Source organism: Octopus bimaculoides, chromosome 3 (assembly GCF_001194135.2).
Source record: "Octopus bimaculoides isolate UCB-OBI-ISO-001 chromosome 3, ASM119413v2, whole genome shotgun sequence".
NCBI lineage: Eukaryota > Metazoa > Mollusca > Cephalopoda > Octopoda > Octopodidae > Octopus > Octopus bimaculoides.
In genome coordinates this window covers 123,553,964-123,575,436 of record NC_068983.1, presented here as the reverse complement: position 1 = coordinate 123,575,436, position 21,473 = coordinate 123,553,964, and the positions used below count along the sequence as shown (strand labels likewise).

Sequence of the window (21,473 nt, the reverse complement as noted above, 5' to 3'; positions counted from 1 at the left end):
AATGATCTATAGATCAGGGGGGCATGTGGTGTTATGGGCTGTGACGAGCTATGTGTTGTGGTGGAGAGGGGTGAGGCAAACAGAGGTGAAGCCAGACCGGAAGGGTCAGATCGGAAGTCGGCGACACGTGGGGCCAGTGAGAAAACAGCGACGTTACGAGAAAGACGTGTTCTGATTAGGAGTGATCGTGTACCCCACTGCGGTCGGCAAGGTAAGGTCCAACGCTTCATTCTGTCCTTTTGCTTCTTGTTGTCTTCTTCCTCCATCGCACCACAGTTTCATAAGTGTTGATGGATTTTTTAAGGATTTGTGCCCAGATCTGGTTTCATGATGTAAAGTGAATGAGAAATAAACCTGTCTCTGGATAGGACACCAGTCTATCACAAGTAACATTCACAGATGACGTAGTGTCAACAACAACATGAACCAAAGTAATGCGGAATAAAGCGTTCTACCTAGAAATATTTGTTGAATCAAAGAGGGAATTTCTACACAGTTAATCAACCTGCAAAAAATAACAGCTAAATCTCCCTCAAACTGAATCTTATTGTCTAAAAGACACACTGGATTTTGTAATCCAGAGTATACTATATCTGTAATAAAGACAGGATCATCATAGTAGGACCATCCTTTTAATCATAGGACTGCTTGATCACAGCTGATTTGGAACTAAACAAAAATCACCTACAATGGATCTGAACTGACAACATCTGAGATACTAGTCCCACATGTTATTTACTCATAAGTTTGCTGTCATAAACTGTTACTAACCTCCATGTTGGCCATTCCAACGAGATGTTTCTTGAGCTGAGCAAAAACAATATCAAAACCAAACTTATGCACTTCCTGACTGAGTTTGAACATTTCCTTGGTGACATCAGACAACACTGATGGTGTATCACCTGAAGGAGAGAGAAAGTTAAATGACGATGATGATAATTTCTGATTAAGACACAAGGCCATAAATTTATGGGATGAGAACAGTGGATTAAATTAACCCCAGAAGGATAAACTATAATAGTGACCACAGGGGATTTGAACTCAGAAGGGACATAACTAATTTTGGCATTTTGTCCATCATGGTAACATATACTTAAGAACATCAGATAGAATGCCTTTTGGCATTTGTTCTACCTCTCTGTGCTGCAAATACAAATCCCACCAAGGCCTTTTTTTACCTTTCATCCTTTCGGAGTTGTTAAAATAAGTAATAAATGGGGTTGATTCTTCTCTATCCCTTTCTCTCTCTTTCTGAAAGAAATTATCTGTGTTCAAATCTGGAGAGGAATGGGTTCTAAGAAGAACACCTACATAACAACGGTTCCCCTTGTTATGACTCCATAACGAATTAAGAGACACATCATATCCTGTCACTTCTATCAACTGATAGTCAAATAATTTTTCACTCAGGTAGATGGCCACAAATGTAAGGGGATGGGTAGAGCCTGATAAAACATCCCAAGTATTTAACTGATATTTTTATTTGATCCTAGAAGTTAGCTTCAGCCAGGTTTAAACTCAGAATGTAGAGGGATGCAACTAAATAACACAAGATGTTTTTTTCTAATTCTGCCAATCATCTTTTAGTTTCTATCTACCTAATCCACTCATAAGGCTTTAGTTGGCCCAGGGCAATAGTAGAAGACACTGCTGTACAGTGGAACTGAACCATAATGGTGGTAACCCAACTTAAAAAATAAAATTTCTTTTTAATAACATGTTTTCCAAAAGTATTTACCTTCCTCAAGTTTCAAGACAAACTCTTCAAGAATTTCTATATCTGCTTCATCTTCCAACAAAAGAGAGGCATGGCGCTGGAAAAGAGACACTTTCTTGCCAGTCCTGTACACAAAATATGAGATTTAAGTCAAATATTAACAAACATTTGAGTAACAGTCAAGAGTTTAGAAATCATTTTAATATTTTAAAATTTAGAGAAGACAAGGACAACACCCATAGATGTTGTTGGGTCTCCAAGACTGGTAGAGTTTGGTCATGGTGTGGTGACAGTGAGGATGATGGTGGTGATAGTGGTTCATATATGTGGATGGATGCATGAGTGTGTGGTATGGTAATTTTACTTGGGCCATATAGAAAAATTTTTGTCGAGTAACAATTATGAAAAAACTAAATGATAATGGTTTTGAATTCTAGCACAGGGCCAGCAATTTTGGGGGAGGGTTAAGTCAGTTACATTGACCCCAGTATTCAAGTGATACTTATTTCAACAACCCTGAAGGGTTGAAAGGCAAAGTCGACCTCAGTGGAATTTGAACTCAGAATGTAAAGATCAAAATGCAGCTAAGCATTTTGCCCAGCATGCTAATGATTCTGCAAGCTTGCCACCTTAAAGAACTAAATAATAATAATAATAATAATAATTGTTTCTAATGCAGGTAAAAACCATAAAATTGGGGAAAGTGAACAATTGATTATATCAATCCCACTACTTTATTTCATCAACCTAAGAAGAATGAAGTTGACCTTGGTAGGATTGGGACTCAGAACAAGAACTCGAACAAATACTGCAGGATATTTTATACAATCAATAATAATAATGGTTCAAATCAATAATATCATAGTTATCTAACTATCAGAGGATGGTGACTAATATTAAGTTATTTTATTGGAAACTGCAAGCTACAAAAAAACAAAAAGGACATAATTGTTACTTAATATAGGCATGACTTACTTTTTATCAGTAGTTTCTTTAAGTGGTGAATGCTGACTGGGTAAGAAGTATTTGCCTAAGGTTGAGATGATATTATTGATGAGGGTTTTATCAAGTTCTTCAGTCTGTATGATCAACTCTCCTGAATGCAACAACAATAACAAACATCTATTAAGACAATCAAAGTAAAATAAATATAGAGTAAACTGAATAACAAAAGACGTCTTCACTTTTGACAGAACTGTAGTGTTTAGTAGAGTGCCTGATCAGATATAAATATATACACAGGGCCTTCCAAACAAATTTGGTAAAGCTGAATAAGAATGCATTTGGGTCCTGAGTAGAGAGGAATGTTGCTCAAAATTCAAGGGGACTGTGAATTTTTTAGTGGGTACGGGAGGTCCTCCATAGCATTCAGGACCTTGGTCTAATGTACAGGCCGAATCCACTCCCTAGCTCTTACAAACTATATTCACATAAATATTTTCACATACAGATATAGACATAACACCACTTTTACTCTACAATATCTCAATACAGTTAAATATATAACAAGTAAGAGTTGAAAGGAATATGGTACAAGTCAATTAAAAGACATAAAATTAGAAGCTACAACAGTCTAAAAAGTAATAATGATGATGATGATTTCTTTATTGACCAGAAAAAGTTTACACAAAGAAAATCCTTAAGGATGCCACAAGACAAAACCTTGAGTGTGTGTGTGTGTGTATTTGTGTAAATAGGAGTAACAAAAAAAAAAGTAATAACATTTTCACAATAAGTATTCCTCAATAGGGAGGAAATGTTTGAGGGCTATTCTGGGATTTGTGCCTTTTCTTAGTTCCTTATCTCTGATTTACAGATATATACTCAAGATGGGCCTATTCACTCACGCCATTCTCACCACTCTCATCTACCTTTCAACAAAATGGCTAGAAAGCAACACTTCTTTTATTTTCCTCTTCAGGTTTTGATTTAGGCACAAAGCCAGCATCTTTGATAGGAGGGGTTAATTAGTACCACTGACCCTAGTACTTGACAGGTACTTTATTTTATCAACCCTGAGAAGATGTGGAGTTTGAAGAACAAAATAATACCAGTGGTCCTCAAAGTGCTAGGACTCATGAACAAAAAAGCAGAAAATACCATGAACTATATCCTGAGTAACATCAATACCAACAAAGTAGATCACACTACTGGAAACAACCTCCATACTACAGTATGTGCTGTTTAATTAACTATTTTCCTGTATAATGCTTCAGACCATAGGCTGGAGCTGGCTCTACAAGATATAATACATAAAGGAGGAGGAGAATGGCAATGATGATGATGACAACTTGATCTATGGGTTGCTGTGTGGATAACTAAATGAGAATTTGATACGTTATACTATCTGATCTGTCACCATTATGTTGGAGAAAGTTTGTTACTAAATAGATTTTGCAGTTTAATAAGGCTTTAATAAGTTGTTGACCTTGCTGTTGGATTAGATTGAAATAGATTAATCAATGACAAATCCACAATGTCACTAATATTATGGACTACAAGATATGGAAACTGTTGTTGTTGAAGGTCTTGTCATCAGCACTATCATGTCTGCAATGAAGATACTTGATATAGCTGCAAATAAGAAGCAACAAACTAAAAACAAATTGTTGCTGAAAACATTGTCAAATTGATAAGAGTTTTATTTCCCCATGTTAAGTTCAATCCTTGCTAGAGTTGTGAAGAGCTCTAGCTGCTAAATATTCCTAAAATTCACATGAAGACAGAGACGTCAGAGGGACTCCTATGTTTCAATGTTTGACTACAGGACCACTAAACTAAGACTGTTTCAGGACAGCCTTATTCCAGGGAACCTATAATCAAAGCCGTTTCAGCAGTAAGCATTTCATTTTAAATCAGACGTAGTATATCTAAGATTACATTGTTCAATGTAACCTTTTATTTTTAGACAGTACATTGTGATTTGAGAAGTACATGGCTGCATTTTCTTGGAGAACCACAACTACCCAGAGATTTCTTTGTTGACTTGAGTTTCTAACAGGTTAAGAGACTTGACACAAAACTACTTACTGTAAATCAAACACATGAATACACAAATACATAAGAGAAATGAGAAAGAATGAAAAGAGTATACTGCATACAGACCACAGATTTGAATCATCCGTAAGGATTGTTGAAATAGAGACCAATCTTCAAAATCTTCCTGCTGTCGACCAATATAACACTTTGCCCTTACATTTGACAGAACTCTCTTGAACTCTCGGCAGTAACTGATATAGAACATCTAAAGAATAAAGGAATGCAAAATATATAAATGCATATTCAAATATATCTTATGATATTTTCATTGTTTTTTAGTTTGTTTTTACCATGCTGGTATAGGTTGAACATTTACTGAGGCAATATTTTATGGTGGAATGCCCTGCCTGTTGCCAACCTGTACTTGCTTTTTAAGCTAAGGGACACTGCTTATAAGGGGCATAAACAATGTTTCTGTTTTGCCCAGATAGTGCCAGTGCGAAGATGTGGACACACACACAAATGATGAGTTTCCAAGCACTTTACATCTCATAAATTTCCCTCAAAGTTATTGGTCATGCCATTCAATGAGATGGAACCCAAAACCCTCATGGTTGCAAAGTAATCTTCTTAATTATAAAAGTTTTCACTTTGTGTGTGTGTGTCTTGGGTCAGTGGGTATGCATGTAAATATTTGTCAGTACACCTTGGTATATAATATATAATGACATACCTTTAGTGCTTCCAATAAGTACAGATATCCAAAGCCATCAGTAAACTGGATACACCTCTCATTAGCCTAAAATGTAAAATTTACTTTCATTAATATACAAGGTCTGAGATGTTGCAAAATATTCCATGTGGTAATGGTAATGAATATTCCATGTGGTAATGGTGGTAGACGTAAAGGTAATGAGGATGACAGTGATGTTAGTGATGTTTATGGACTTGATAATGATGAAGATGATCATAGCTAAATATCTACCTGTTGGTATTGTTACACTAACCACTACCAGCACCCACAGCAAATTAAATTCTAATTTCTCTGTCCACAGTATGATCTGAGGTTCTTCATCTTAACCGTTTCCTGTACAAGGGCTCCATTACTAAGTACAACAGATGTCATGTGGGACTTTGTATCATGGTCCCATCACAAATATCTACCAACAGGATGAAAGAGATTAACAGTTATGAGTAGAGGTATGGCTGTGTGATAAAGAGCATCTTTTAGCAACTTTATGGTTCTGGGTTTGATTCCACTGCATGAAGCTTTGAGCAAGTGTCTTCTACCGCAGCCTCAAATCAACCAAAGACTCGAGTGAAATTTAGTCAACAGAAACTGGGTGTAAGCTTTTCAAAAGGAGTGTTCCTGTCTTAAGTGGTGGGCTAACTTTGTTGCCTGGCTTCACGGTCTGGTTCTTTGATGCCTTTAGTGGAGAACACTCTATGACAATCACCAAGGCTGGATCACTGAACTGAGAATAACTCCCTCCTGTCATACAAGTTTTGGAAGTACTGAAAATGAATTAAGGTTTCTCATCTCAGTAAACCATCAAAAAGAGGTTACAGAAGAGAAATTCTAGATTTACCACTCACATACAAACTATTAGAAATACAAGTATTAGCAAATTGCAAATACACTCCATATGCTAGCATGGAAAGCGGACGTTAAACGATGATGATGATGATGATATAACCTTACATACATTAACTGACCTAATAGCAGAAATATGGCCAAGACTTATTTATTGGGCGGGAATAGATGGTGATAGTTTGTGGTTTGTATGTGATTATGTGATGTGAAGAACAATGTTTAGAATGACACACCAGTTTGTTATTTTACATAACAGAATGGATAATTAAGATTGAAGAATGTCGTTAATTAGTCATAGACAGTCTGACAGGTGACAGAAATGTTTTGGTTTTAAATGAAAAGGCTTAATAATACAAACCTTTTTAGCAGAAGACATCAGCTTGCTGACAGATTCTCCAAGTAAACCAATAGAATCAACAATTTCCTCGTGATCCTTAATAAGAGAAAGTAAAAGAATTTGATTAATAGAAAATGTCAAAAAAACCTTTGCAAACTTTCTTAGGACTGATTCCTGGAGCAAATTTACATATCACTGCTGAATTAGAGTTGCAGACTTAAGGGATCAAAACAACTATACCTACACCTAAAAAAATATTTGTACCTGTATATCTACTACAGGTTTCATACAGTCTCCATCTCCCAAATTCACACATAAGGCATTGGTTAGCCCAGGACTACAACAGAAGACACTTGCCCCCCAAGGTGCCATGAGGTGGGACTGAACCTGAAACCACATGATTGAGAAGTGAAATTCTTAATCACATTTCTATGACAATAATATGAAGTTTCAGGGTTTCTATTAATGGATACTGCAAGTTGTTGATGTATGTGCAGCCTTTCCTGGAGGCATAATTGGCAATTTTAAGCCCCCTGATGAGTAAGGTGGAGCCCTGTTGAGCATACACTTTTTGATATTAGGTGATGTGTTGCCATGGTCATGAAGTCTCTAGATAAAGCAGTACAGTTTTCCCTGTACCCACATCTGAAGGAGTGCATATGTTGAGAATATCTTCTCTTGAAGTTGTTGGCTGTCATTCCTGTGTAGTATCTCATAAATACCATTGGGTAGTGAGAGAGTGGCTCTCTAGACCATAACTTTCAAGAGGTAAGATCCTCTCAGTGGACAATTGCAGGTAGGGTGTGAGATGGGAATTTTGTGGATAAGTGCTTGCTTCTGTTGTAGCATGTGATATGAGAAGCAATGTTGTTTAAACATGAATAGCTGACCTTAACATTACTGCAATTTAAAAGCTGACTAGGTTATGGATTCTGAGTGACTGACTGATGGTCATAAAAGAGTTAAATGTAACTTGCAGAAACAAAATAATAAATAACTCACCAGTCTGATGTTATCAAGCTCACACTGAAGGGCAACCTCTTCAAAATGTTTATATTTGCTCAGATATGGCTGGTAGACAGCATATATACTCTTCTGTAGATCCAGGAGACTTACTGCATGTTCTGGATTATCTGGAAGATCAAATATCAACAATAAAGTAGAGTTGGTATTGTAGTAGTGGTAGTTGTTGTGTAACCTCAACTCAATTCTATCAAAACTTTCTTATCGCATGAAACCAAGACTATATTATCTAATGCATCCTTTCATGTCTGAAAATACTGTAAGGTGTAGTTTCGAGAAGTTTGGCTTCTATTTTAAGCAGGTCTAATACCTATGTGGAAGCTGACTCACCAACATATAACAGTAAAATAGATGGAGCGTTTATTACTCAGGTCAGTGAGAAGGAACTTCTGTTTTGTTACTTGACCTCTTCAATATCTAATACAGAAGGGAGGGTGTTTTGGGGAAAGGAGTGTTCAGTGGGAAATAAAGTGGTAACAGATGACATTGCATGTAAATAAAAAGATGATTTCAAGCTTACCTGACATACAATGTTCCACAGCAGACTCAATACTTTTGGAAAATCTTTCAGAAACCTTACAAAATTATAAAAAACAAAGTACATAAGAGAGCTCTTCCAATAAATGATAAGATTTTAAATATAGTACACAACACACACACATATATATCATGATGATGATGATCATCGTTTAGTGTCTGTTTTCTATGCTAGCATGGGTTAGATGGTTTGACTGGAACTGGCATACTCAAGAGCTATACCAGGCTCCTATCTGATTTTGGCTTGGTTTCTATGGCCAGATGCACTTCCTAATACCAATCACTCCAAGAGTGTAGTGGGTGCCTTTTATGTGTCACCAGCATGGATGCCTTTTACGTGTCACTGACACTGTCCACGACTATGATATCACTTGGTTTGATGAGTCTTCTAAAGCACAGCAGATCGGCAAAGGTCTCAATCACTTGTCATTACGTTCGTGAGACCCAGCATCTGAAGATCATGCTTTGCCAATTCGCTTCATGTCTTCCTGGGTCTACCTCTTCCACAGGTTCCCTCCTATATATATATATATATATATATATATATATATAGAGAGAGAGAGAGAGAGAGAGAGAGAGAGAGAGAGAGAGAGAGGGGGAGTTTGATAGAAAGTTTCTTACAAGGTGAAAGAACATATAATTTTAAAATGCATTGTATTTCAGGTAGTCTTGGGTGTATGTCTTGCTATTGTTTATACACCAGCTCATTATTGATGTCTCATATGACAACACAACATTCCTTATCTTTATCAAAGAGAAGAGAGACAAGATTCCTCAATCTTGACTTTGTGACATTGCCTCATTTCAATGAAAAAACAATTGCTATCTACAAGGCTGTCCAGAGGGAAGGATATGACAAACAATTAACTCCTTTGAGACCTTCACCGTGGAAATGCCTATTGACAATACAGGTCTGCAGCAACTGAAATCCATGCAGACTAATTGATTATTTAGCCATATGTAATCCATCAACAGGTAACCTATCAATTTAACCAATGATTTAACTATTTTTTCACAGGTAGTCCAAATATCTAAAAAGTGACTCAAATGTGAACCACAAGTAGTCCAAATATTTAAGCAAATGTAGTTCATTTAGGCACAATTGGTCCAAATATTTAACAAGCTGTCCAGCTATTGAACCACAGATAGTGCAGCTATTTGACCACTCTCATAAATCATCTTTCTGTTGTAAGTGTGTGTGCTTGAAACCAGTGTGACATTTTTATATAATATTTGATGTTTACATAATTAACAACAGGAAAAGAAAATAGAGGCAAAGATGATGGTTACAGTGCTGCAGCTAATACTACACTATACTACTGCCGCCGCCAATAACAACAGCAATAAGGAGCACTGTAATACAATCAATATCTTAAATACAGATGTCTAAAAATCTTCTTGAAACAAAGTCATATGAGCAACAAAACAAACCTGTTTCAAGTTGATAAGACTAATTAAGGTTACATTAGAACCCTGCTCATCGATATATACAGCAAGGCAATCATCCAAACTTGGGTCAAGGTCCTTGATGACTTCTGTGAAAAGGTCACAAAGAATAGGTACAGGATCTCGAAATACTTGACTGCACCATTTTATCTTAAAAAAAAAAAATAAATAAAAACATAATCTTTAAAAAAAATAGGTAAAAGAAGAACAATGTACAGAAATAATAAACTAAATGATTTGAAGACATACACAAAATTGAAACTTGGATACCTTCTCTACAGAACAAAAACAATTAGAAAAAAGCATTTCAAAAAGTAAAATTGTTTAGATCCAGGTCAGCTCTGATCCAGTAGGCTTATGATGAAAAATGTGGTGGTCATGACAGTCTTGCGTTTTTCTTTCTTTTTCAGTAATTAATATACCTAAGGCAACATGTTTTATTTTCCCTTTAAATAAATGCAAAAACTATAATTGTTAGTTTCTTGCACATCAACATTTACAATTATCAAAACATGCTGTAAAATATTCACTTTCCTTTGATAACCATATCGATGTAAAATTTTAGAAACATCAATTGTTGATGTCCACCATTTACACACACACATACGCACACACACACAAATCTATGTTATTTCAGTCAGCAATTTGTTTACACCTATATTATTAGAGTCAAGAGGATATTTACACCAATATTATTACGCCCAATGGAATATATACACATATATTATTACAATTAGCAGGATAATTACTTTATTATTGAGGACTAGCTAAAACTGACAAACAATTCTGGCAGAGCAGTTGTGCCAAGTTTCAACTTGGATTCTTCCAACATTATAAACTCTGTCAAGCAGGAAAGTCAATGTTGTTGTCTAACCCGCATCAAACACTGGTTGAGGAAAGAGTTTTCATCAAAGACATTCTAGATGTCTCCATTCTGCTGTTTGTATTTTAGATATTGTGTATCTCAGACAACTTCAGCTAATATAAACCTTGCCATTTTAAAAAGAAAGCCATGTAAAATTGGTTATGCTGGGGGAAGATGCAGTTTGGGAATGAGGTAATTTATATAACACAAAATTCTAAGTCACCTGTCCATGCCAAGTAGACAATAGATGATCGTAAAATGCTGTAAGCCATTCTAAGAATGTGTCATCAGAATTGGTGTCCAGAATACTCTTCCAGTGATTAATCAGTTGAACCTGTTGATAGGAATATGAAGATGCAGTCAGTTGTAAAATAATAATAATAACAATATCAATAATAATAATAATATAATGATAAAATTAGTGCAGTACCAGGCAGTGATTCTCATGGCTTCTGATCGTAACTGATTGGAAGTGTTATCATTAACATATTTTATCTTGGTATAAAAAGATGGGCTACAGCAAATATTTTGCTCAATACCACAGATTTGCTTGTCAGTTACTTGACGTTAACCATTTGAGCATATCCCTTAGCGGCTGACTATATGTGCATCTCTGATCACAAGCAGGAGTAATGGGGAAGCATCATAGTCATGTGTTGAGGGGAATGTTTGAGGGTTTGAATAATTCACCTCTGGGAAACATGGGTGTTTTGTTCATCATCCTTAAACAACCCTCATCCAAGGACCTTTTGAGCAGGATAAACTACTCGACTCAAAGAAGATTCAAACTGGGCCCCACCTACGAGATCATGCACTGTTTATCTTGATACAAGGTCACCATGTCATGCACTAGTGTTTGTGATGCATGTGCCTGGTGTATCCTTATTAGACGGGTAGTCATGATGGGTATACTGCGCTTCATATATTTGTACCCCAGTGTCACTTTGATGGCATGCATTACTCTTTCCTTCAATAATAATAATAATCTCATGACCAAGAAATATCAGCTTGGGGTCTAGTGGAATTAAACTATGGTGGCCCTCTTAGTGATCAAGCTATGAAAAGAATACTCATGGACAGTAAAACCCTCACATAGCATATTAATGAAATGATGTAATATAACGAGCCAAATAACAGCATAAATGGGTTTGGAACCAAAAGTGGAGCAGTCTCACCTGACAAGCACCCACTGCACAGTAGGATGGACCCAGTTGTAATTTAGCTAATGCTAGCTGTAAAAATAGGCAGAAGTGGCATGAAGAGATAAACACTGTCATCATGGAGTGCTATTATTGGAGCAACCCAGTAAATGAAAATTATCAAGAAATGAACTAACCCAAATAATAGGCTATTCCAAAAGCATATGCTATTTTAAAAGAAAAGGTACATTGTTTTACAGAGCCCTTCCACAAAGGCTCCTGCATTGGTGACTTTGACCAATAGATCTTACTACACTTTTGGGCTTTATCAATTGCTATGCAAACCAATTATTGCAGTTCAATTTACCAGTCATTATTGCTATTGGCTACTGGACTTTCTCTCAATAGACCAGCTAATTAAACAGTTACATTATATCAAATGTCCATCAGCAAACACAAGTTATGTAGCTCAATGATTAGCTATTATATGATAATTTTCTCAAGTTATGCAGCTAATTTAATGGCCATGATAAAGCAGTTTGTTTCAAGCCATACATTTCACATTCAGCCATGACATAATAGCTTGATTACAGTTGTTTCAAGTCACACAGCTAATACATCTTTTGTTTCTCTGCTAGGACTATATTAACTGAACAGGAACCTTCGTTCAGTTAGTTTCATATAAGGTTCAAGCTTGGTTTAATGAATAAAGTAGTAACTCATTTCTGCTAATTCCTGTAAAAAGTACATTTATTCTCTTACATAGCAAATTACTTGCTCTAACCACATAACATTTAAAATAACTTTTTATTAATACCTATATGTAAAACACAGCTCTTATCAATGTTGATATTTTAAGACATGTATTACTGTCATGTGCATGAATAAGTGAGAGGGTTGTTTAAATTGATGCCAAAACTGATTTACCTTCTGACACTTGTGATAATATTTGTACAACTGACTCAAGCGATTGATGTCCTCAAATATCTTTGCATAAGTCTGTGTAGCTTCTGCAAAAGAAGAAGAAAATTATTCTACAGTGATATGCTATAGTGAGCCACCAAGTTTTTCAACAAACAGTTCACTGAGTTACCAATGCATTTTAACAGGTTCTCTATAAAAAAATTCCAAATAAATATCCTTTTATTAAAATATCGCTTTGTTAATACAAGTCCAAGAAAATTAATGATGGCCAGTTTCAGTAAAAATCAATGAATTGGAAAAGTGACAAAGTTTATTGCCATGAGGCTTGTAAAATACAGTACTTTGCCACTGTAGCTGTTAATCTGGGATTGAGGAAACTGAAGACAAGCAATTGATTTAGCAGAGCAAAGGATTGTTAAGGAGTGTAGTACAAGAGGGTGAAAAACTAAGGAGGTGTAGACAGGAAGATAGATACATTCCTCAGACAATCATGTAAAGAAATATGGTTAAAGGAAGAGAGAAATTTAAATAGGTAAAAATATATCAAACAATGACAAATAGATGAGAGTAGGTTGAAAAGTTCATAGGCTGACTAAGAAGGACTGGTACGAGTGGTGTGAAATTTTGCATACATTAATTTCAATCATTCTTATCAACTGCATTGTTTCTTTCTAGGTAAAATGACAGCTGACTGTTCAAAGAAAACTTCAAAAGTAACTAATAGCAATTTCTGTTGAAAATAGACAAAATTTGGCATCATGCTGTCATCAAGTACCTGCAGAAAAAGGCTTTGGCCCCCAAGGACATACATGCTGACATTGTTACTACATTATGTGATGACACTCCAGCTTTATCAACAGTGCAAAAGTGGGAAGCTGAATTTAGGACGGGAAGGTGTGTGTGTGTGTGTGGGGGGAGTGTCTCAAAGTTGAACCAAGGTCTGGACGTCCTGCAAATGTCACCAACTATTTTACTAATTCTATCACCACTACACCTTTACATTCAGCATGTATATATCATAAGCCAAAGAGGGAGTCTCTATACAGCCACACAAAAAAGCTATGATATCAATCACATCAAATAGCTCCCTTCCACTCTTCTCTGCCAATTCAATTGATGCGGTAATGTTTTCAAGTGTAAGTTAATCACTGTAATAATTATGTAGAGATCTTAATATTAGATTTGGAAAAATTAATTAAAATTATTTGCTGCGACAGAAGTAATGAAACATACATAAAATAGCAGCCAAATCACCCTTAACACACAACAATCTTAAATAAAAAAGGATTCATAAGACAAAATAGTCCCTGGAATAAAAAAAACAAAAAGACAGGGATAATCACAGCTGAAATATCTTTAGTCAGTGTTGACTCAAGGCTAAGCAACAACAACAACATTTCTAAATCAATTTAGCAATCTTCTCTTCACACATTGTCCTCAATATCATTACACGTTTACATTTTTTTTTTTTTTGTTTAAAACTCGGTTCACTTGTGTTGAGAAAAAGACTGGCCATCAAGATTATTAAGAGACTAAATCCAACATTTACCTAGTGACTGTGCATTAAATGCAGCTACAACTTGAGGACTTAGTAGGGTCTCCAACTTATTTTGAAGTTTTTCCAGATGCTGACAACGCTGTTGGTAATCTGGGGTATCAACCAGCATTTGCTGAAATAGCAATAATAGTTCTCTTTAGTTATATGAAGTAAGAACGATTCAGTTTTTTGAGTAAATCATATCATCATCATTATCATAGTTTGTCTAACCTCTATACTAATGTGCGTTGGTTCATTGACCTAGCTAGATGTAGTATCTCAAGTACAATGATACTATAAATTTTTAGGAGAGAGTTTGTTTCCTGGATCCCATCTTAGGCTATCTCAGCATATGCATGGCTGTGTGGTTAAGACATCTGCTTTCTGTAGTTCCAACTTCAATCACACTGCATGGAACAACTGAACAAATGCCCTCTTACCTTACAAGGTGATAATTAATTATTACTGGTAGCGTGTTAATTACTGACTGACCATTGATTTCAAACAAAGACATGTAGCTCACAATAGGTCAGTTCACTTAGCTTTTTTACAGATACTATGGTGAGGTAGTTTGCCATTGATGGAAACTGAACTGCTTCCATGGGTGAATGAGCACTTTTGAGGTGCACCTTGGAGCTTCCAACAGGACTTGGCACCATCCCACAGCCCCAAACAGACACAACATTGGATTCAGGAAAACATTCCGTTGTTCATAGGTAAGGATGTTTGGCCCTCAAGAAGTCCTGATCTCAACCTGTTGGATTTTTCTGTTTTAGAGATGAGGGTCTTGAACACTCCTCATGCTTCCCTTGGTGCTCTGAAGATAAAACTGTATCAGGAATGGGCTTCGATTCGGCAAGAACAGCTGTGTCCCATGTGATGCATTCACCTCTAGACTTAAGGTTATGATTCGAAACAGAGGTGGTTATATCGAATAAATGTGGTAATGTCATAACTGTGTTTCCTTTACCATTGAACTGCAATGCTTGGACCCAAAATATAACAATATTTTTCTTTGGTAAAATTGGAAAAAGTCAGTTACCTTAATTTTGGGACACCCTGTATATAAACATAGCAATCTCTCTAATGTTGGTGCTATGAATAAATGTACCCTGTACACTTTGTAAAGTGGGTGTTAGGAAGGGCATCCAGCAATAGAAACTAAACCAAAAATGAAATGCATGAGTGCAATGCAGTTCAAATAAGAACTTGGACTATAATGATTTGTCTAACCCATGTCAGAATGGAAAGCAGACAAAATGATTTTATATATGTATGCATGTGTGCCCACATACATTAAAAGTATCAAACTGACACAAAATACGTATGATTTTCTATAAAATATAAAATTTTTCTATTAAATATATAGTGTTTTTGTAAAAAGCATATTATGTTTTCTCTAAAATATAAGTGTATTTTAATAAAATACTGTTTTTCTCTAACATATACTTTTAAAAAACTCTTAATAAATAAAATTCTAAATAACATTAAAAAACAAAAATTCCTCTTACCAAACTCTGCTGCATCCCAACAAGTTTGGCTGTAATCTGTAATTAAATAATTAGAATATAATCCAGAAATCCAAGTCTGTGTGAAAGAGTTGTCAACAATACCATTTCAGTTAACCCTTTAACATTCAGATAACTTGATCGAATGTAATGCATGTTTATTTCCATTGTTTTGAATTAATCATGCATTATCTTGTAGCTTCAAGATTTCGATGATGTGATGGTATATTTTTAGAATGACATTGTAATGTAGGTGTGAAAGGCTGGATTTGGTCAGTTTGAACATAGAACAAGTAGAATATTCAGACCAGATATGGTCGGTTTAAATGCTAAAGTATTAAAATCAATAGACAATAATCACCATTTAATTATATTTTCAGTTTTGCATTATCACTAATTTATTCTATCACATCTGACCTTTCAAGTCTATCATTCTAGAAACAACAACCAAATCTCCTTCAAACCACATCTTACTGTCATATAAAAGACAAGATGGTCATGGTTAGAACACCTTTGGCCATAAGCATGCTCAATAAAACCTAACCAAGGATTTTATGACAACAATCCTTACATCTAGGAATTTTCTACTTTTCAAATACACACCACAAATGAATAACATGAGCTACAATATTTCATTTTGGTGAAATCTTGAAGACTTCCAACATACTTTCACAAAATCAAAACTGCAACACACTGACTGGGTTTTCTCTTTTCCCTATTAGAAACTTGAGATCTTGATGAAATGCAATTTAGATCAGTATGAAAATCAATAAAATATAACTATATTCATGAATTTGTATGAAATTTACAGATATGACATAATGATTGTTGGTGTATAATTCTGAGCATTGTGGCAGGTGAGTTAGAATTCAGTGATATTAATGTAATGATTTAATTAGAGAAAGAGAGCCTGTTCTTGGAGAAAAGAATTAGGGGGATATTTCAGTGTTAGCTATACACATAGCAATCTAACTGATATAAAGACTTATCAATTCTGAGTAGAGTGTGTTGATTTTTACCAGTCATGTCACTTTCACTTGCCCATGTAGCTTGAATACAAATAGATATTTTCACATAAGCATTCTGAGATATGCCTTTATCTCCACGGATGTGATGAAGGTAGCATTACCCTGCTGATGTGCATACCTTATGGTCTCATTGTTCATCCAAACAAACATTTCTTCTGGAAAAAGCTTTTTGTATGGCCCACAACACTAACAAAGCATCAATGCAGTGATTAATTATATGATAACCTTACTCTTACTCAAAATCTATGTATTTCAATGCCACTTAGATTGATTATTTGTTTGGATGACACTGAAATATCACTATTTACTCCAAGTCCTAATTCTTTCTCTAATTAAATCATTACATTCATAAATAATAAATAAATCATTAACAAATATCTAATGAATAAAATATTGAATTATACAGTTGTATATATACTTGTTAGAAATATTATTTTGAAAGACAACTATATATTTCAAGTTGTATTTGTGGACTAACAGATATCTTAAAAAGACTCAAAGATTAACTTACAGCCTGGATGTCTTGAGATAGAAAAACTTCTTCAACATCTGCAGAAAGAGTTGTCCAATTGTCAGCTTCCTGCAGTAGAATAAAATTTAACAGTAATGATTTAGGCAAAAATAAAACTGAGTAGAACTGCATTCATTGCACAGTCTGTTATATAACAGTAATATGAATGATTTGACCAACATAAACCAAAAAAGTGATGAGTCACCCAAACATTTTCCAAAGCCAAAGTTGCACCAGCAAACTGTCTGGTGGTCTGCAATTGGTGTTGTCCACTACAACTTTCTGGAAGCCAATCAAAGCATTACAGCAGAGGTTTACTGCAATCAACTCGCTGAAATGCATGCTCACTTGCGAAAAAACAAGACCTGCATTGGTAAATCGGCACAGCCCAATTCTGCTCCACAATAATGCAAAGCCACATGTTGCAAGAATGATGCTGCAGAAACTCAGATTTGGGATGTGAGACTTTACATACACTCAAACACTTCCAAATCAAAGTTATCTCCATACATAAACAGAATGTGATTTTCTTTGATTTTAGTAAAATCCATTTTACCTTGAGAGCATCAGAAGTCGCTTTCATCCGAGATTTTATGCCATCAAGTTTCAAGAGAGTCTGCATGGACTGAGAGGTGTCCTGTTCAACCTAAAATATAAATGAAAAGTAAGAACACATTTCACAAGTGTTATACAATACAAAATTTCGGCTTCTCTCTTTCATACACTAATTCTATAAAATATATCACTTATAACCAAGTGATGTATTTGAGAAAATATACCACTTGTTTAGCAAATGTTACTGTTTGTTAGTCTGGTTACAATAATTAGCAAGTGGGAGGAGGTGACACAATACATTATGGTAGATTAGCAGGTGGGAAGGTACATGTGATAATAAATTAGCAAGTGGTGAATTCCCAAAGCATAATCCACAGCAGGTGGGGATACATCCACAATATAATACTAGATTGGCAGGTGGTGGTCACACAAAGTAAGTTTATGCGACAAACATTAGCAGCTGCTATGTGTTCCGATTCAGTTATCCGTGAGATATCTGGTATCAATACTTCTTTTATCACAAATATATACATATGTATATCATCATCATCATCATTTAACGTCCGCTTTCCATGCTAGCATGGGTTGGATAATTTGACTGAGGACTGGCAAGCCAGAAGGCTGCACCAGGCTCCAATCTGATTTGGCAGAGTTTCTATATATATATAGGGAGAATTCACAAAAAAACAAAGAACAAAGACAGGTGGTGTAGACAACAAACAGATGTATTAGTTTAACGCTCAGGAAGTGAAAAAGTTTTTAACATTTCGAGCCAACACTCTTCCACAGAAAGGAACACAAAGAAACAAGGAGAGAAAATAAAGTATGTGTAGTGGCTAGAGAGAGTGGAGACATGTATTTACCTTTTGAATATCTTGTTTCACTAGTCTCATTTGATCTTGAAGAAGTGCTGCTTCTTGACGAACAGCTTCAATTTCTCTCATTACCCTTATTGGAATGTAAAAAAGAAAAGTATTAGTTTAAGGATAACTAACAGTGGCAATGGAAGACAAGTTCAGATAACTTAAACTATTTCCTAACCTCTAAGAATTAAAAATCAAAGATAAAAAAGGCTGATTTGAACTCAAAATATAAAAGGATAAAACTAAATGCTGTAAAGTTTACTATTGCTCCATGTCTATGTTTTAGTTATGTTAAGCGTGAAAATTGGCATCAAAATTGAGTAAATATCCAAGCAAGTATCCATCCAATCACTACTTTCTAGGCTAACTTTGAATAGTTAATATAATAATCTCTTTAATTATGACATGGCTTGCTTGGTCAAAAAATGTAAAAAAATGTATTACATAGTAAACAAGATTCCTTTACAACCAACTAAATACAAGGTGTTTTCTCTGACAGACTAACATCATAATCCTCATTTTAACATTTACTTTTCCATTCTTGCATGGATCAGATATGTAGGGACAAATGCCTTACCTAACACCAACCCCCATCTGTTACCAAACAAGCTAATAATGTCCCAGTCCACCAAACAACAGACATGTTTACACAGAGAGCTGGAAACAAATAGCATCTTAGGAATGAGATTTTCATTTCGCAAAGATCAATAACATGCCAAGGAGCCCAGAGAGGCTTTCATGAGTCTAGTAATTCTTGACCCAGATTCAACTCCATTGTCTCATAGCATAGCCTCAAATTGAACAATCTGGGAGACAGAAATTGGACCAAAGTCCACCATAGATATAAGTACATGTGTCAGTGAATTTCTTATGTGGATGCATAGTGGCACAGGATGAAACAAGTACTTTTTGAATTAAGCCTCTTGCAATGTTTCTTTTGCTGCAAATTATAGACACTACTTTGTGTATGTGGTCCTCACCATCAGAGATTAATCCATTTCCCTCAGACAATCACCGGTTTAGTGATTAACCCAGTTTTGGAGGAACTGTTTTTCATAGCATGATACTCTCCCTGCAGAGAACCATTTGACTGACTTGACTTGCTAGAAATAGTAGTAAATCCTCTCAAAAACCATACATTAACAGTAGTGTGTTATTTAAGTAAAACCTGGCTGCAATTTCTGTGTGTTTGTGTGTGTGTGTGTGTGTGTGTGAGAGAGAGTGAGAGAGAGAGAGAGAGAGAGAGAGAGAGACCTGGGTAGATTCTGTAAGGCTTGCTGGCTGGAGTCTTCTATAACATTATTGACTTCCTGAAATGAGATTAACAGAATTGCATTAAACAGGATCATTGAAAGAGGAAGGGTTTCTGGAGAGGATAGAGGGTGAATGATATTGAATGAATGACTAGATGGAAGAATATATAAAGAAACAAGCTGAATCACTTTCTGTATTTATTTCCATCCCTCTTCCTCCACTGAGTTCAAATATGACTGAAATTGATTCTAACTTAGATTGACAGAATTGGTAGAGTATTGGACAAAATACCTTGTGATATTTAGTTACAGTTCTTTATGTTCAAATTCCACTGAGATCAACTTCCATTCTTTTGGGTTCAATAAAAGAAAACTCCAGTTAAGTACTGGGGTTCATTTATATTCCTATAAGACACACATTCTTATAATATATCAGAGATGACTGGAATTATAACAGGAGACTAAGACACCAAGAAGATGAGAAGAGGAGAAACAAAATATGTACTTGTTTAATCCCAGATAAGCTCAGATTCAGTAGACCTTTGATTAAAGGCATTCCAGTTATGACCATCCCATCTTTTCTGATGTGCAAGGAACTTAGAACCACATTCTTGAATGTCTCCTTTTTTTAAGATGGTAGCATTCAAACTGAGAGAGATTTGGCTGTGTTTTTTTTAATAAATCAATCAACTGTTTAGGTGCTCAGCAGTGTAATATATATCAAAGTTGATTCAATCAAATGTAATTACTTTTACAAAAAACTGGTCCAAACATATAAAATCTGTAATGAGTAAGCTGGTGACAGTGTATGTCAGCAATAAAGTTTATAGGAGAATTCAGAGTTTAATTTCCTTGAGGAAATTAAATTTCATGAGCATGCTTTCATTTGAGAGTATTTCACTATCATATGCCATGGTCTTTAAGTTAGGGCCAAATCTATAATAGTAATTAATAGTCTGTCTTTGTAACATTTAGCTCATAGGAGAATACACAGAGTTTGATAATTACAATTGCTATTATGAGAACAGAGAATGTAACATCTCTGATTCTTATCCTTTGTCTGACTGTCATGGACATGACAAAAGACATAAAAACTGGTACAGACAACAGAGTTTTGAAATGAAAGCCTGCCTTTGTTGAAATTCAAATGCCAAAGGGACTGATTTTACTTCTTATTTCTAAAAGGTCTATATGATGAATACTAGCATTTAAACTGGAAATTTATTCACTGATTCAGAAGAAATCAAGCAGATGATAAGTGTTTGGAACTATTACATTTCAATTACTATAAATTATTCTTTAGGATATCATCATCATCATCATCGTTTAACGTCCGCTTTTCATGCTATCATGGGTTGGACGATTTGACTGAGGACTGGTGAAACCGGATGGCAACACCAGGCTCTAATCTAATTTGGCAGAGTTTCTACAGCTGGATGCCCTTCCTAACGCCAACCACTCAGAGAGTGTAGTGGGTGCTTTTATGTGTCACCCGCACGAAAACGGCCACGCTCGAAATGGTGTCTTTTATGTGCCACCCGCACAAGAGCCAGTCCAGGGGCACTGGCAACGATCTCGCTCGAAAACCCTACAAAGGCCAGTCAGGCGGTACTGGCAACGGTCACGCTCAAGATGGTACATCTTATGTGCCACCCGC

General features: G+C 35.5%; 1 protein-coding gene across 2 annotated transcripts in view; it reads right to left on the bottom strand.

Moving 5' to 3' along the window:
* Window positions 1–21,473, bottom strand: part of LOC106880341 (conserved oligomeric Golgi complex subunit 7) — a 39,660-nt gene that overhangs the window by 12,138 nt on the left and 6,049 nt on the right. For both annotated transcript variants that reach the window (XM_014930223.2, XM_014930222.2), the window contains exons 4-20: window positions 19,818–19,873; window positions 18,564–18,648; window positions 17,702–17,791; window positions 17,146–17,214; window positions 15,610–15,645; window positions 14,111–14,231; window positions 12,565–12,647; window positions 10,722–10,832; window positions 9,619–9,783; window positions 8,171–8,225; window positions 7,630–7,760; window positions 6,649–6,723; window positions 5,430–5,495; window positions 4,823–4,961; window positions 2,693–2,813; window positions 1,739–1,842; window positions 772–902 (exon numbers count right to left, since the gene is read on the bottom strand). In XM_014930223.2, coding sequence (XP_014785709.1) covers window positions 772–902; window positions 1,739–1,842; window positions 2,693–2,813; window positions 4,823–4,961; window positions 5,430–5,495; window positions 6,649–6,723; window positions 7,630–7,760; window positions 8,171–8,225; window positions 9,619–9,783; window positions 10,722–10,832; window positions 12,565–12,647; window positions 14,111–14,231; window positions 15,610–15,645; window positions 17,146–17,214; window positions 17,702–17,791; window positions 18,564–18,648; window positions 19,818–19,873 — 1,638 coding nt within the window. The remainder of the gene's footprint in view (window positions 1–771; window positions 903–1,738; window positions 1,843–2,692; window positions 2,814–4,822; window positions 4,962–5,429; window positions 5,496–6,648; window positions 6,724–7,629; window positions 7,761–8,170; window positions 8,226–9,618; window positions 9,784–10,721; window positions 10,833–12,564; window positions 12,648–14,110; window positions 14,232–15,609; window positions 15,646–17,145; window positions 17,215–17,701; window positions 17,792–18,563; window positions 18,649–19,817; window positions 19,874–21,473) is intronic.